Source organism: Schistocerca gregaria, chromosome 1 (assembly GCF_023897955.1).
Source record: "Schistocerca gregaria isolate iqSchGreg1 chromosome 1, iqSchGreg1.2, whole genome shotgun sequence".
Lineage (NCBI taxonomy): Eukaryota > Metazoa > Arthropoda > Insecta > Orthoptera > Acrididae > Schistocerca > Schistocerca gregaria.
In genome coordinates, this window is record NC_064920.1 from 633,975,118 (window position 1) to 633,992,722 (window position 17,605).

At 39.0% G+C, this 17,605-nt stretch overlaps 1 protein-coding gene across 1 annotated transcript in view; it reads left to right on the top strand.

Moving 5' to 3' along the window:
* LOC126360194 (long-chain fatty acid transport protein 4-like) overlaps window positions 1–17,605 on the top strand; it is a 292,857-nt gene that overhangs the window by 256,981 nt on the left and 18,271 nt on the right. Inside the window, exons 6-7 of the mRNA XM_050007690.1 lie at window positions 397–589; window positions 10,119–10,265. Of these exons, the coding sequence (XP_049863647.1) occupies window positions 397–589; window positions 10,119–10,265 (340 nt within the window). The remainder of the gene's footprint in view (window positions 1–396; window positions 590–10,118; window positions 10,266–17,605) is intronic.

The following is a 17,605-nucleotide window of genomic DNA, read 5'->3' on the forward strand; positions in this document are numbered from 1 at the left end:
CTGTCTGAAAGTAAGTACTGGTTAGCTATTCTGTCTCACAAATATTCTTTTCAATTTGATTTTACTTTGGAACAGACAGTAAGGCATATTGTCGAGAACTTCTCACTCCATACTTTGAAAAGAATCTGAAAGACTTGCATGCAGGGACACCATACGGTTATCAAATTTGATCACTGTGTAAATATACTTTGTATGTTCTGCGATTCTGTGCAATAATAATAATAATAATAATAATAATAATAATAGGTCATCATCATCATCATCTCCTATAGGATACGAAAGCAGATTTTGTTTTAAGATACTTTAAACAGGATCAGAATACTTCCTTACTTGTGTTTCCTGTTCTAAACTGTACCACAGTCATATACAAACACTTTCTCTTGTTCACCATTTCAGATTGGCCAGTACATAGGAGAACTGTGCCGCTATCTCTTGTCAGTGCCACCTAAACCAGAAGACAAAGCTCATAAGGTGAGAATTATGCTTGGAAATGGCATGAGACGAAATATTTGGAAGACTTTTGTAGATCGTTTTAATATTAAGGACATCAGAGAACTTTATGGAGCAACAGAAGGAAATACAAATCTAGGTAAGAATGAAAAATCATACTTCTTGGTTGTAAGATGGTTCAGTGTAAGATGTGATTTCAACAGTAAGTTGTGCAAGAGAAATTTTTCTATTTTGATAAACTACTGTGAAATGATTTGTCTAAAAGTAAGAAATAAAATAGATTAAAGGAACAGTTAACATGCCTTTTAATGATGCTCAAAATCATGTATTGCAAATGAGACTTCATGAACTACATAATCCACCAGACAAATATCCTTCAGTGTGAGGAGGTACCAAAAAAACTGGAATTATTTTTTAAAAGCTATATATTTTCAATTTTTTTACAAAATAGCTTTATCTGCTTCAAAATACTCACCAATGCTACTAAGACATTTATCCTATTGGTGCCTCCACTGTACAAAACATTTTTTGAAGTCATTTTTGGAAGTGTCTGACAGCTCCTCCCTCATATTTTCCTCTACTTCTTTAATGTCATCAAATTGGTGTCCTTTCATGCCCTTTTCATGTGTGGAAATATGAAAAAGTCACATGGAGCCTGGTCAGGTGGGTAAGGTGCCATTTTTAGCTGAAAACTGTATGACAGAGATGGCTGTGTGCAGGTGTGTTGTCATGGTGGAAGGACTAGTCTCCTGTCTGCCACAAATCGGGTCTTTTGTGATGAACACTGTTGTGCACTCCACTTGAAATTTCCAAATAGAAGATTTGACTGATGGTCTGACCTGTGAGAACAAACTCTGAATGAACTGTGCCCTTGGCACCAAAAAAGCAAATCAGCTTTGTTTTGATATTTGATTTGACGACTTGACAACATTTTTTTGGATGGGGTGACAATGACATCTTCCATTGGCTTGACTGTTGCTTTGTTTCTGGGTCATAACTGTAGTGCCATGATTCATGTCCAGTAATGACCTTTGACAGAAAATCTAGATCAGTTTCAAGTTGTTGTTTCAAAGAACGGCATGTTACAGATGAACAGAACAAGCCAGATAAACAACACAGGTAGCACTGAACTGGCAATGAGTTGTGCTATACACGCCTAGTGGCAGAAATGCGTACTACACAAGCTCTGCCCACGACAATGTTATTTTGGTGTTTTTTGAGTACCTCCTCATACACCTAAAATTCTATGTTTCTAAATTAAACATTTAACTTTAATTTCTCAGTCAGCACCTCATTTGCTGTACATGATTTTGAGCATCATTCAAAAGCATTTCAGTTGTGTTGCTACTCTATATTACTTTTAGACTCGCAAAACATTTAATCATTTTATAAGAATGTAGGCTTTCGCGGCCAGTGTCATAGTGATTAAAATTCTTCTGGGTATTATGCCTCATCATTGCTAAAAACTAACAACGATAATGAACTAAAACCGACATTTCGGCCAAATTGCAATAGGCTTCCTCACGGCACGACTGACCCGTCCATTTTTTCCCAAAGAATGTTTTTATATAAAAATTTCTTTTACAGAGAGTTAAATATCGCATCAATGTAACTTTTTATCTGCAAAATAACTAGGCCTGAAATAAATGAACTTTTTGACATGTCATTTATTTAGCCAGCAGCAGCTGTTTGTGAAATATTACAGTTTTCTCTTAAATCACTTATTAATGTTTTTAGTTACTCCCCCCCCCCCCCCCCCCCGCCCCCCCTCACACTGGTCAGGTGGATGCCTCATTTGTCCATTTCCTATTCTTGGTTTGGCTGAATTCAAACAAAAATTTTCCCTCAAGTCAATAATTTTTTCTTAAATATCTTGATTACTTTCAGGCAATTAAACCTTTTTTTTTGCAAAACTTCACCACAAGCTGGTCAATGTGATATGCCATTTCTCCAATCTCACTCTTTGTTTGCTATGAAAATTTGGGCAAAAATCTGTTACATAATTTCTAAGTAGTCTTGTTTTTATTCCGCTCAAACTTTTGACAAAAATTCCATTTAACAAATAGAGAGAAATAGTAGCAATCAGGGTATTCCTCTAACCTGTCCACTGTTTAAATTTACATACAGCTCAACATTAGATAATGTAATACCTGTCAACCAGTACTTCTCACATAATATTTGTTACACTATGGTTTCATTACCATAAACTAACTGCCTTTATTTCATTTAAAATTTTATTACATTTAAAAAAATTCATGACAAATACCTAAAATCACATTCAGCATTTGCCTTTGTAATGTAATAGTAAGAGAATATCATTTGGTGTAACCTTTGCCTTTATGGTGATAACTCATTCTTCCAGATATACACTTTTCAGCTAGTAGTTTATCATTATCTATTCAGTAATGGGATGATACAGTTTCAGCATTCCAAATAACTGCAGCTCATATCATCAGTCACGCTAGTGGCCAAAGGTAGACAGCACAATATATTCACAGATATGTCGAGGTGCTCCTGTAGATACTGTGGATAGGTATAAGAAGCGGTGAGATATTCACTTTACAGAGCAAGTATACCTCCTCCTTGATTTTAGATGAGACATGGAGATCTACAAATTTTCTTTATCATTCATCCTTCTTTAGTAGACTACGGTGATGGTAGCCTATGCATGTAAATTGGCAGCTTCCTCCATTCACTTATATAAAGTCAGCAAAATAATTTATTGAAGGCATTTGTTGTATTTTTCATCGCAGCTCACATGATTTCTGTATAAAATAGGTATACTCAGTCTAAGTATCGTTGTGTTATGGTGACCTGTTTATGTTTGTAAATATGCAAAGGAACAGTTTTTGGACAGTACCCCTTCCTATTGTAATAATGTAAGAAAGAGCATTGATTTGCACAAGCATTGCTCTAGAGTTCTCACAGTATGAGCATTTACTTCTTTATTCCAGTACACACATTATCTGTATTTGAATGATCTGAACTGTGTAAACTGTAAAAAATTAATTTTGATCCTTCTCTTTGCCACTGCCATGCAAAGTCACAAAAGGCATGAGAACACCATGAGAATCAGGACCACACTGTTATGTTTTCGTCTTTGGATTTCACTGTAAGTGGAAGGCAAGAATCTAAACATAATTTCCATAGTTATGTTTCTTCCATAAGAAACCTGTTTGACTGAACATGATCCACCTCCCCATAAATATCTTCTCATCATGATAAGAGATTTCAATGCATATGTTGCACAATACATCACCAATATTAGTTAGTGTGAAGTGTGGCTTAAGGCAGGCTTCTCAACCATAAAGTAATGGCAATGAAAATAGATTGATAGATTGTGTCTCTGTAGGTAACTATCTATATAGTTATATTAAAAACAAAGATTCCAAGACTTACCAAGCGGGAAAGCGCCAGTAGATAGGCACAATAAATAAAACACACACACAGAATTTCAAGCTTTCGCAACCGGCGGCTGCTTCGTCAGGAAAGAGGAAAGGAAAAGGAAAGATGAAAGGATGTGGGTTTTAAGGGAGAGGGTAAGGAGTCATTCCAATCCCGGGAGCGGAAAGACTTACCTTAGGGGGAAAAAAGGATAGGTATATACTCGCACGCATGCACGCACGCGCGCGCGCGTGCGCGACACACACACACACACACACACACACACACACACACACACACACACACAAACACACAAACACACACACACACCAGAGCCACTTCCTCATCCCCTCCAACCCAGAACCTCTGACAGAAGAACCCTAAAAGTGCCCCACTTGTGACAGGATACTTTCCGGGACTGGATCAGACTCTGAATGTGGCTCTCCAGCAGGGATACGACTTCCACCAAGAGTGTCTTTCCGCCGTCCACCTAACTTTCGTAACCTCTTGGTACATCCCTATGAAATCCCCAAACCACCTTCCCTACCCTCTGGCTCCTACCCTTGTAACCGCCTCCGGAGTAAAACCTGTCCTATGCACCCTCCCACCACCACCTACTCCAGTCCTGTAACCCGGAAGGTGTACACGATCAAAGGAAGAGCCACATGTGAAAGCACCCACGTAATTTTACCAACTGACCTGCCTACACTGTGACGCTTTCTATGTGGGAATGACTAGCAACAAACTGTCCATTCGCATGAATGGACACAGGCAGACAGTGTTTGTTGGTAATGAGGATCACCCTGTGGCTAAACATGCCTTGGTGCACGGCCAGCACATCTTGGCACAGTGTTACACCGTCCGGGTTATCTGGATACTTCCCACCAACACCAACCTATCCGAACTCCGGAGATGGGAACTTGCCCTTCAATATATCCTCTCTTCTCGGTATCCACCAGGCCTCAATCTCCGCTAATTTCAAGTTGCCGCCACTCATACCTCACCTGTCATTCAACATCATCTTTACCTCTGCACTTCCGTCTCGACTGACATCTCTTCCAAACTCTTTGCCTTTAAATATGTCTGCTTGTGTCTGTACATGTATGGATGGATGTGTGTGTGTGTGTGTGTGTGTGTGTGTGTGTGTGTGTGTGTGTGTGTGTGTGTGTGTGTGCGCGCGCGTGCGTGTGCGCGCGTGCGTGTGCGCGTGTGTGCGTGCACGCGCGTGAGTATATACTTATCCTTTTTTCCCCCTAAGGTAAGTCTTTCTGCTCCCGGGATTGGAATGACTCCTTACCCTCTCCCTTAAACCCACATCTTTTCATCTTTCCTTTTCCTTCCCTCTTTCCTGACGAAGCAGCCGCCGGTTGCGAAAGCTCGAAATTCTGTGTGTGTGTTTTATTTATTGTGCCTATCTACCGGCAGTTTCCCGCTTGGTAAGTCTTGGAATCTCTGTTTTTAATATATATTTCCCATGTGGAAGTTTCTTTCTATTTTATTTATATCTATATAGTTAGTAGTATTTATCCATATACAATTTTCAAGAAGTTATGTACCATTTTTTTTTCTGTAACTTACAACTGGAAATTTGGAAGAACACAAAACCAACTTATTCAAGCATAAATTGATCACATTAGAAACATTACATGGAGCTGCTTTTTCTAAATGCAAAATGGACACAAAGTGCTTGAAATGTTTCAGTTGTGAATGGAGTGACAGAGGGTAGTAACTCTGGAAACAGGCTTCATTATCAGGGCTGCCTAGTGAATGATGCCAAGAAATGGAGCATTTTTTATTTTATTTTTTATTTATTTATTTATTTATTTATTTATTTTTGTGCATGAGCTCCACACTTATCTCTTCAAACACTCATATGCTCCTGTCTGTTGCAGCCACAAGTCTTTTCTGAACACTATTTCTATAAACAAAAAGAAAATATTTTTGTTAATAATGGCTAAACTGTTGGCCAAACAAAAAATGGTTGAGTAATTTTTGTCTGCATCTGTCTGTGCTTTCTGCATTGAAAAACTAATGTTACACTCTTCTTTTACAATTCATCATTAGTCACTCCACACATTACATATACTGCACACTTATCATTTCAAGTGCCATAAGGACCATGAAAACACTATACCTTTCTGTTACATGTGTTATGCTTTCCTCGTTGCCTTTCTGATACACTGGATCAGCATACCTCTGTAGTGAAACAAAACATTGTTTGAAATTAAAAATGAAAGAAGAATTGGTTAGCTTCTCAAAAATGAAAGAAGAAACATCAGAGCTTGCATAAATAAAAAAATACCAGGTTAAATGATACTGGAGAATTTCTCCCACTGAAACTAGAGAAAGGATCAATCAGCATCATAACGATGAAGAAAAGAACGTCTTATTTATAGAAAAATTGAATGTGGAATGACTCAATTGGTCAAATATGGCCAACGTGAATAAAAATAATTTATTATTTATGAACTAGTTCTGAGATTGCTTTTGGAATATGTTGGTTTTGGGTCCCTACCTCCTAGTGCAACTTGTTGACGCAGTTTGATTCCTTCTTAGAAAAGACTATTTTAGATTTTTTTATTGGTAAAAATATTAAGTCAGACTTTTGTTCAGTTAACCTTCATAGAGCTGTTACTATAATAATTACTAATGTTCATAATGAGTTGACAGACATTGATAGATATACCCCATGAACCATGACCTTGCCATTGGTGGGGAGGCTTGCAAGCATCAGCAATTCAGATAGCTGTACCGTAGGTGCAACCACAATGGAGGGGTATCTGTTGAGAGGCCAGACAAACGTGTGGTTCCTGAAGAGAGGCAGCAGCCTTTTCAGTAGTTGCAGGGGCAACAGGATGGATGATTGACTATTCTGGTCTGGTAACATCAACCAAAACGGCCTTGCTGTGCTGGTAGTGTGAACAGATGATAGCAAGGGGCAACTAAAGACGTAATTTTTCCTGAGGGTAAGTAGCTATACTGTATGGCAATGCGTCCTGTTGGGTAAAATATGTCAGAGGTAAAATAGTCCCCCATTCAGATCTCCAGGAGGGGACTACTCAGGAGGATGTCGTTAGCAGGTGAAAGAAAACTGGCATTCTACGGATCAGAGAAAGGAGTATCAGATCCCGTAATCTGGTGGCAGGTACATTAGAAAATATAAAAAAGGAAATGTATAGTTAAAGTTAGATATAGTCAGAATTAATGAAGTTCAGTGGCAGGAGGAACAAGACTTCTGGTCAGGTGAATGCAGGGTTATAAATACAAAATCAAATAGGGGTAGTGCAGGAGTTGGTTTAATAACGAATAAAAAAAAAACAGGAACACAGATAAGCTACTATAAACAGCATAGTGAATGCATTATTGTAGCCACGAAAGACACAAAGCCCATGCCTACCACAGTAGTACAAGTTCACATGCCAGCTAGCTCTGCAGATGATGAAGACATTGAACAAATGTATGGTGCAATAAAAGAAATTATCCAGATAGTTTAGGGAGACAAAAATTTAATAGTTATGGGGACTGGAATTCAATAGTAGGAAAAAGAAGAGAAGGAACAGTAGTAGGTAAATATTGACTGGGGGGGGGGGGGGGGGGGGTAAGGAATGAAAGAAGAAGCTGCCTGGTAGAATTTCGCACAGAGCATAACCTAATCATAGCTAACACTTGGTTTAAGAATCATGAAAGAAGGTTGTATACTAGAAGAGGCCTGGAGACCTGGAAGTTTCAGATAAATTATTTAATGATAAGACAGACAGTTGGGAAACAGGTTGTAAATTGTAATACATTTCCAGAGGCAGATGTGGACTCTGACCACAATTTATTGGTTATGAACTGTAGATTAAAACTGAAGAAACTGCAAAAAAGGTAGTCATTTAAGGAGCCAGCACCTGGATAAACTGAAAGAACCAGAGGTTGCAAAAAGTTTCAGAGAGAGCATTATGGAATGATTGACAAGAAATACAGTACAAGAAGAATGGGTAGCTTTTTAGAGATGAAATAGTGAAGGCAGCAGAGTGTCAAGCAGGTAAAAAGGTGAGGGCTAGTAGAAATCCATGGGTAACAAAAGAGATATTGAATTTAATTGATGAAAGGAGAACATATAAAAATGCAGCAAATGAAGCAGGCGAAAAGGAATACAAATGTCTCAAAAATGAGATCAATAAGAAGTGCAAAATGGCTAAGCAGGGATGGCTAGAGGACAAATGCAAGGACAGAGAGGCATATATCACTAGGGGTAAGACAGATACTTTCTACTGGAAAATTTAAGAGACCTTTGGAGAAAAGATAACTACTTGTGCAAATATCAAGAGCTCAGGTGGAAAACCAGTCCCAAGCAAAGAAGGAAAAGCAGAAAGGTGGGAGGAGTATATAAAGGGGCTACACAAGGTAAATGTACTTGAGGGCAATGTTATGGAAATTGAAGAGGATGTAGATGAAGATGAAATGGGAGATATGATACTGCATGAAGAATCTGACAGCACCCAAAAGACCTAAGTTAAAATGAGGCCCTGCAAGTAGACAACATTCTATTAGAACTACTGATAGCCTTGGGAGAACCAGCCCTGACAAAACTCAACCATCTGCTGAGCAAGATGTATGAGAGAGGTGAAATACAAAATACTCACATGAATTCTTTATAGATGAATCAAAAACCTGGTAGAAGCTGACCTCAGGGAAGATCAATTTGTGTTCTGTAAAAATGTTGGAACACGTGAGGCAATCCTGGCCCTACAACTTATCTTAGAAGATAGATTAAGGAAAGGCACACCTATGTTTCTTGCATTTTTAGACTTAGAGAAAGCTTTTTACAATGTTGACTGGAATACTCTCTTTCAAAAATCTGAAGGTGGCAGGCATAAAATATAGGGAGCAAAAGGCTATTTACAATTTGTACAGAAACCAGATGACAGTTATAATAGTAGAGGGGCATGAAAGGGAAGTAGTGGTTGAGAAGGGAATGAGACAGGGTTGTAGCCTGTCCCCAATGTTATTCAATCTAAATATTGTGCTAGCAGTAAAGGAAACAAAAGAAAACTCTGGAGTAGGAATTAAAATCCAGAGAGAAGAAATAAAAACCTTGAGGTTTGCGAATGACATTGTAATTTTGTCAGAGATATCAAAGGACTTGGAAGATCTGTTGAACAGAATGGACAGTGTCTTTAAAGGAGGATATAATATGAACATCAACAAGAAGAAGACAAGGATAATGGAATGAAGTTGAATTAAACCAGATGGTGCTGAAGCAATTAGATTAGGAAATGAGACACTTATAATAGCAGATGAGTTTTGCTATTTGGGGAGCAAAATAACTGATGATGGTTGAAGTGGAGAGGATATAAAATGTAGACTGGCTATGACTAGGAAAGCCTTTCTGAAGAAGAGAAATTTGTTAATGTCGAATATAGATTTAAGTGTCATGAAAATCTTTCTGAAAGTATTTGTATGGAATGTAGCCATGTATGGAAGTGAAACATGGACGACAAATAGTTTAGACAAGAAGAGAATACAAGCTATCGAAATGTGGTGCTACAGGAGAATGTTGAAGAGTAGATGTGTAGATCACATAACTAATGAGGAGGTACTGAATTGAACTGGGGAGAACAGGAATTTGTGGCACAACTTGACGAGAAGAAGGGATCCGTTGGTAGGACATGTTCTGAGGCATCAAGGATCACCAATTTAGTACTGGAGGAAAGTGTGGAGGGTAGAAGTCATAGAGGGAGATGAAGAGATGAATACACTAAGCAGATTCAGAAAGATGTAGGTTGCAGTAGTTACTCGAAATGAAGCAGCTTGCACAGGATAGAGTAGCATGGAGAGCTGCATCCAACCAGTCTCTGGACTGAAGACCTCAGCAACAACAACAACAACAACAACAATAGATATACAACAGATTTACGATAACTGAAAAACAGAAATTAGCAAACTTGGGGTGCACAAAAATAACAGAACTGATGCAAATAATTATAAAGAAGTACAGTGCTTACGTGTCATTGCCTGTTTGGTATCCTTTATTAATACTGGCAAACTCACTACAAATACAATCCTGATAACACAGTAGACAGGCAGAAAGAGAGTTCAATCTTTTCTAGTATTTTTAAGTCCTCTAATGTATGTCCTTAGTAAAGCAGTGAAAAATTCTTACCAATAATTTTAACACCATTCATATAACATGAACTCTGTTTTTTTTAATTTGTTGATTTTTTAATGTTTAAGTTACTTGAATTTACTTGTCTAAAGTTAATTCAGTTATTTGTGATCTTATTCATCTTTCTTTTCAGTAAATCTTGACAACAAAATAGGAGCAGTAGGTTTTCTGCCTCAGATCCTTCCAGAAAAGTTGTTCCCAGTGGCTTTAATCAAAGTAGATGAAGAGACACATGAAGTTATAAGGGATGAAAATGGATTATGCCAGAAGTGTTCATATGGTATGTGCTGGTTGGCAGCAACTATCTCCAGATACCAGTTGTGTGGTAATCTTATACTGTTTGTGTCTCATTTAAAGCTTTACTGAACTACTATGAGTGGAGACCAACAAATAACAATATGTGTCAGTGTTTGAAATAAATGGATGCAGTTCTAGCTTCATAATACGCATAAGCTTTCCTAATTTCCTAATAGTTGATGTATGTGATTCATCTATCAGACAAACCAATAATAATAACAATAGTAGTAGTAGTAGCAGCAGCAGCAGCAGCAGCAGGATATGTAGCGATTTACTTTGGATCAGTATAACATCACAGTCAAATAAGTGTCAAATAAATTATAGTTAAGAATTTTCGGGTAGCATGTATCATCCATTACATATTATATACCATGTTACATCTTACACATTTTTACAAATCAATGCTATAAATGTTTTTTATTTAGAGACTTTGAGGGACATGTCACATTTTATATACACTTTATTAATGCAATTTGGTTTACACATTATCACAGATAAAATCAGCTAGGCTATCAAACCAGCTTTAAGTATATTTTTGAGAGATTTTTGTTATAAATTTCTCGTAAACTATAGAGTAGCTATTCTGTTGCTTTTAGTCCAGCACAAAAGTGGCTCACTTTGTATTTTACAGTGTCAGGCTGAGCTTGTAGAAGCGCTTGTTTTTTCTCGTATCATGTCCTGAGAATCAAGAATGTATTTTTAATGTATACACCGTAACAGCTACATTGGTATATACTGAATATTGTTATATTACCAGAGAAGGAAAGTTGCTACTCACCATATAGCGGAGATGCTGAGTTGCGATAGGCACAAAATGAAAAAGAAGTGGTTGCTATACTATGCCTGCCACAACACACACTCAAAAAAAGAAATATTAACTAGTAAAATTTAAACAAAGGGAAATCCTAGAATTAATAACAACAGTATTATTTAAAAAACAGGTTTGCTGTTTGTGGGAGCACACAGGGATGTGGTGAGGGCAGGGTAGAGTTGCTAGGAGTAATTGGTAGGTTTGAGGAGGACGAGGAGGGAGGGAATGGAAGGGGGAAAAGGAAAGAAGTAGAGAACAGGGAAGAGACTTGTGGATGCACAAGTTGTACAGAAGGTTAATTTGTGCTGAAATGGGAGCATGGAAGGGGACAGGTTGGTGAAGGACAGGGACTAGCAAAGGTTGAGGCTGGGATGGGGTTACAGAAACACAGGATACATTGCAGAGAGATTTCTCACCTGTACAATTAAAAAAAGCTGGTATTGGTAGGAAGAATTCACATGGTATAAGCTGTGAAGCCGCCACTGAAGTAAAGCACAATGTGTTGGGCAGCATGTTCAGCAGTTGTATGGCCAACTGTCTCTTGGTCACAGTTTGTTGTTGGCCATTCATATGGTCAGACATCTTGTTTGTTGTCATACCCATGAAGCAAGTGGCATAGTGGTTGCAGCTTAGTTTGCAGATTGCACAACTGCTTTCACAGGCAGTGCTACCTTTTATGGGATAGGAGGTACCTATAAGCGGAGTGGTGTTGGTGGCAGTGGGAGGATATATGGGACAAATCTTGCATCTGCAATAGACCTAGATGCAAGATCTATCCCATCTGCATCTGCCATAGCCCTAGATGCAAGATCCGACGCATACATCCTTCCTCTACCAACTACCAGACAAACTGTGGCCAAGAGAAAGCTGGATCACCCAGTTGCTGAACATTCTGCCCAACACAGCATGCTTCACTTCAATGACTGCTTCACAGCCTGTGACACCTCAATTCTTTCTACCAACATCAGCCTTCTGATTTGCCCAAGTGGGAAATCTCTGTGCAAATATATCCTACGTTCCCACAAACCTCCTGGTCTCAACCTTAGCTAGTCCCTGTCCTTCACCTACCTATCCCCTGCCCTGCTTCCCTCCCAGCACTACACAGCCTGTCTGCAACTCAGCGCAGCCTCCATATGGTGTGTAGCAATCTATCCTTTTCAGAACCACAAATTTGCAATAAGTATTGCGGTTATTGGTCTCAACTCTAGAGTCATTGTCAAGCAGCCCTTAAAAATGTAGAGAACTACCTTACAATTAACAAAATACATGGCAAATTCACTGATAAACTATACCACAGATCACTGATACTGCAACACCATGAAGGCATGAATTTATTGTATACACAACTGCACAAAGTAGGGACAAGTAACACTATCTATATTGTGCATATAAGTAGAGAGTACACATCATGTTTCATATACAGAAATGATATTTCAATGCTGGTTGTTAATGAGAATATTCTGTTATGCCTCATATAAGTGTAAGATATCTCTACTGGTATGTGTCAGAATTAGACAGTGGCAGGATTGTAGGGTATCAGAACTATGATTTATCATTAGCTGACAGCACTGCTTTTGGTTCTTGGGATCTCTCAATTTTCATCTGAATGTGGAATTAATAGATTCAGGAGGGCCTTACTCAAGTCCGTGCAAGCTCAGTGGCTCCACACAACTTGTGCCCGAGAGGATGAACATTGTTAGCTCAACTGTGCAGAATTGTACAGCCACTTCACATTCCTTGGGTCAGTAATGGGCTTGTTTGCAGCAAGTGAAGTATCCACACTGACATTGTGATGGCAGGTTGAACACCGTAGACCATTAATGTTGTGACCATTGTTACAGCTCCACTTGATGGGATAGCAGAAAGAGGCTCTCAGTAACCAGACTGGGCACTGGAATGGCACCATGAAACCTTTTCAGAAGAGTCGTGCTTCCATGTACAGCATCATATTGGATTTATCTGTGTTTGGAAGCTACTAGGACGATGAACATAGCCAGCATGCATTTGTCATCATTGTAAGGGTCCGGCACCTAATGTTGTGTTATGGATAGCCATTGGGTACAAAATATGATCAGCTCTGATTAATACAGCAGGCATTATACAGAATGTCTCAAAAGAAAGTTTCTATTTGGTGTGTCAGAATAAAAAAAAAGATATTGAAATCTGTTGACAGTAATCTTCATTTGTTATTGAAATGTACAGTTTTGGAATTTATTTTTTAAAAACAATGTCATTTAAATGCAATCCATTGCACCTATGGCACTCATTCAAGTAATGACCAAAATTTTGTCTGATGGCTCAGGACATAGATAGTGCAATGGCTGCTGCTTCGCTATGGAAATTTTCATTCAGTTGCTCCAGAGAAGTCAGATTATTGACATACACTTTACATTTGACATATCCCCAAAAGAAAAAATGCATTGGGCTCAAATCTGGATTCTGCGGGGGTCAAATTATGTCACCCCTCCTTGAGATCAATTTGCCAGAGAATATTTCAGGAAGTCACAGTATTGATGCAGTGTGCTGTGGCTCCGTCCTGCTGAAACCATATTCTTTGGTTATAAGCAGGATAGTTTTGTGATTCAGGCGCCAGACAGTCATATAATGTTACTGCATGACCGCTCTTGTCCTCAAAAAAGTATGGGCCAATTATTCCTTGAGCCAACATTGGAGCCCATACAGTAACTTTTGGGAAATGAAAGCGTTTCTCAGGCTTATGTTTAGGATTCACTGCACTCCTGTAGTGACAATTTTGCTTCTTAATGTGATCTTTCAGGTAAAAATGAGACTTGGAAGAAAACAGGATGTTGTTAGTGAAGCGCATTGAGTCAAATCATAAGTGAACTGCAGCCTGTGCTTGGCATCCTGAGGCTTTAATTCTTGCAGCAATTGGATTTTGGAAGGGCGCAGTTTAAGGGATTTAGTTTAAGGGATTTTTGTAGAATCAGGTGCAATGATGATCTGTGCACATTTAAAAAAACTTGCACACTTACAAATGGAAAGGTTAGGAGCATCATGAACTGATGGATTTACACTTTCCACGGATTCATCCATTCTTGATTACCTTGGTTTCCTGGATTTTGATTTGTCTAGTGTTGAACTTATCTCCTCAAATGTTTTGATCCATTTCTGGATAAGGTGAACACTTGGAGCATTGTGTATGAATGCATGCTCATGGGGCAATATCCATTAATAAAATATTCTGAGATTTCAAGCCACATCATGTGGTTACCAGCCCACAAGCTTTTTTGACATTGTCAAGTGGTAGACTGTCAAAGGAATACTGAAGCCATGCTTATACAACCATGCCGCCTTCAGTGATGTCACTGGTACCCAGTCACATGCTATATATAGCAATGTTTAAATGGCATGATCATTTCACCTGCTTCAATTTCCTAATCATAAGATCCCAGGCAGTACTCAGTTACAATCCACCATCTTTATTGAAGGTGTTGTCCAATATTTTGATCTCTTTTGCTTCATTTATTATAATATCCCTGAAGCCGTTGGTCTATTTAATAATAGAAGTATCATTGAATGCAATTCAGTATCCATTTTCCAGTGCATGCTTTGCTATAACTAATTTTTCGGGACAGTGTAGGCAGAAACATCTTTCATGTTGCATGCTGCATTGTTCAATAGTGCAGACAGTCTGACCAACGTAAAACTGTGCGCACCCACATGGTATTTTGTATATTCCAGGTGTTCTGAGACCTAGAGCGTATTTCGAAGGCTTCATTAGTTCCCAGGTCTTTGCTGGGGGCCCAAATACTGTGTCAATTTCATGTGTTTTCAGGAGCCAACCAATCTAACCTGCTATTGAGCCATAAAATTGTAAACAAACACTCTTCTTCATGTCTTTTTTAGAGGCCTTCTGCTTTCTTGGCTTAGGTGAAACTTCTTGCAAAGTTTTTCTGTTGTTTTAATCATTTTCCTCAAAAACTTTACGTAAGTGGCTCAGTTCTCTCATTAAGTTTTCAGCATCTGAGACAGTTTTGGTTCACTCTACCAAGGTCCTAGAGTATTAAATATTCTCAGGTTTCAATGGATATCACTGCAACAGAATACATTCATACATACCAAACTTCTATGTGGAGGAGACGAGGTACAGCATCAAATGCCTGGGGAAGCTGCATGTTAAAAAGACCAATTTATTAAGCTCACTAGCCTTCCTACTCCACAGCTGAGATGAGATGATGATCCCATGATTTCCCATCATTAACCATCACATCAACACTGCAGTAACAGAAGAATATTTCACCGTGCCACTATCGCCGTGGTACAGGAGAGGATACACTTCACCATAAAACAGCTGGAAACAAAGGGCTGTGAGCTTCTGGCTGTTTACCTCCAACTGACTTGGTCACTTTTGGCTTTAGACAGGACTGGACTGACACAGGACTGGATTTAGACAGCAGTGTTCCACAACTAACATCATCAAGGCATAGAGCCACAGAGAAGCAGAAAGGGAAATTCATTCAGCTTTCACTACAAAAACATGGAGAGAATGAAAAACTGCAGAAAGTACTGTTATCAATATGACTGCAAGAAACTTTGATGCGCATGCCATCTCAGCACTTAAGAAAAAGGGATTAAACTTTGCACCTTCACCACACAGTATCCCTTTTGCTCACATATTAAGTGGTGTTGAAAAAGCAGTTCATATGTTTCTTCGTGAATCTGTAGAGAAATGAGCTGCATTTCTTTCTTTCTTTGTTAAATCAAAACGGCCAGAACCAAACATAACCAGAGTTGAACACAATGGCCTGTGTGCTCTCTGAAATGATCCTCTCACCGTTGTTCTGCCAGCTGACAAGTGCAATCCTACTGGAATGACCTGAATAAGATGGATGCTGGAGGAAGATATGTACCAAAAACTGTCTCGGGTCCCAACATCCAGATAGTGAGGAAGACTTTGGAGCTTCTCAAATGGCCATCACTGGAAGAGTGTGTTATTAAAAACCTCCTCCCTCAGGCACCCAGACTACACACCTTCTACAGTGTGCCAATGGTGCTTAGGAAGGATTCACTTTTAAGGCCTTTACTGAGCACCATCAGATTGCCAATCTATAAACTTGCAAAGCATGTGGCCATCTTCCTCTCAATACGTGATGGACATTGTGTGCACCATATAAAGAATGCAGCAGACTACATCGATCAAATTAAATGTGTACACATTGGTGAAGGGTATATTATGGTTACTTTCCCTATTCACATGTGTGCCCATCACAGACTCTATAGACTTGCTTTCCCAGCACTTTGACAATACCATCGTGGATTTATTTAAACATACCCTGAAGTCATTCTATTTTTTTACATGATGGAGAATATTTCAACCAGACAGATGGCGTTGTGATGGGGAGCCCATTGGCTCCAGTTGTAGTCAATCGGTTTATGTCTTGTTTTGAGGATATGCCTTGGACATCGATCCTGCAAAGCCTTGGTTGTTTTTGTCACTACTTGACGATACATTTACCATATGGCCTCATGGACATGAAAAACTGGAAGAGTTCCTGAAACACATTAACAACATCTACTACCACATAAAGTTCATGATTGAAGTAGAGGAGGGTGGTTGCTTGCCATCTCTGGACGTCCTTGTCTGCTGTAAACCCAAAGGGTGTCTTGCTCACAACATTTACTGTAAGCCCAGCCAAAAAGACAGGTACCTGCACACCACCAGCTACCACCACCCAACACAGAAATTGTCTATTATGAGGACCATGGTACATCAAGCTGAAACTGTCTTATATGCTGAAAACCTTCCAAGAGAACTGAGCCACTTACATAAAGTTTTCAAGGAAAACGGTTACAAAAGAGACAAATTTTACAAGGAGTTTCATCTAAGCTGTGAAAGCAGAAGGCCTCCGAAGAAGAAATGAAGAAGATTGTATTTTTACCATTTTATGGCTAAATAACAGGTAAGACTAGCTGACTCGTTGAAGGAACATAGAATCGATAAAGTCTTTGGGCCCCCAGCAAAGCTTCAGCAACTAATAAAGCCTGTGAAAGTCAATGTAGACCACAGAATACGTGGAATATACAAAATAAATTGTGAGGATGGGCAGTTTTATGTCAGTCAGACTGTCTGCACTATTGAACAGTGCTGCACAGAACATGAAAAGTGTTTCTGCCTTTGCTATCCTAAAAAAATCAGCTGTGGTGGAGCATGCACTGGAAAATGGGCACCAAATTGCTTTCAAGAATAATTCTATTGTTAAATGGACTAATGGCTTCTGGAGTACACAATAAAAGAAGCAGCAGAGATCAAAATATCGAACAACACCCTCCATACAGACAGTGAATTGCAGCTGAGTATGGCCAGGGATCTTACGACTAGGGAATTGAAGCAAGTGCAGTGGTCAGGGCACCAAAACATTGCCATATATAATATGGGACTGGGTACCAGTGTGACCACTAGTGGTGGTATCATTTTATAAGCATGGTAGTGGCGTTCCTTTAACAGTCAACCACTTGACAATGGCAGAGGATATCTTTTCCAAAAGCTTGTG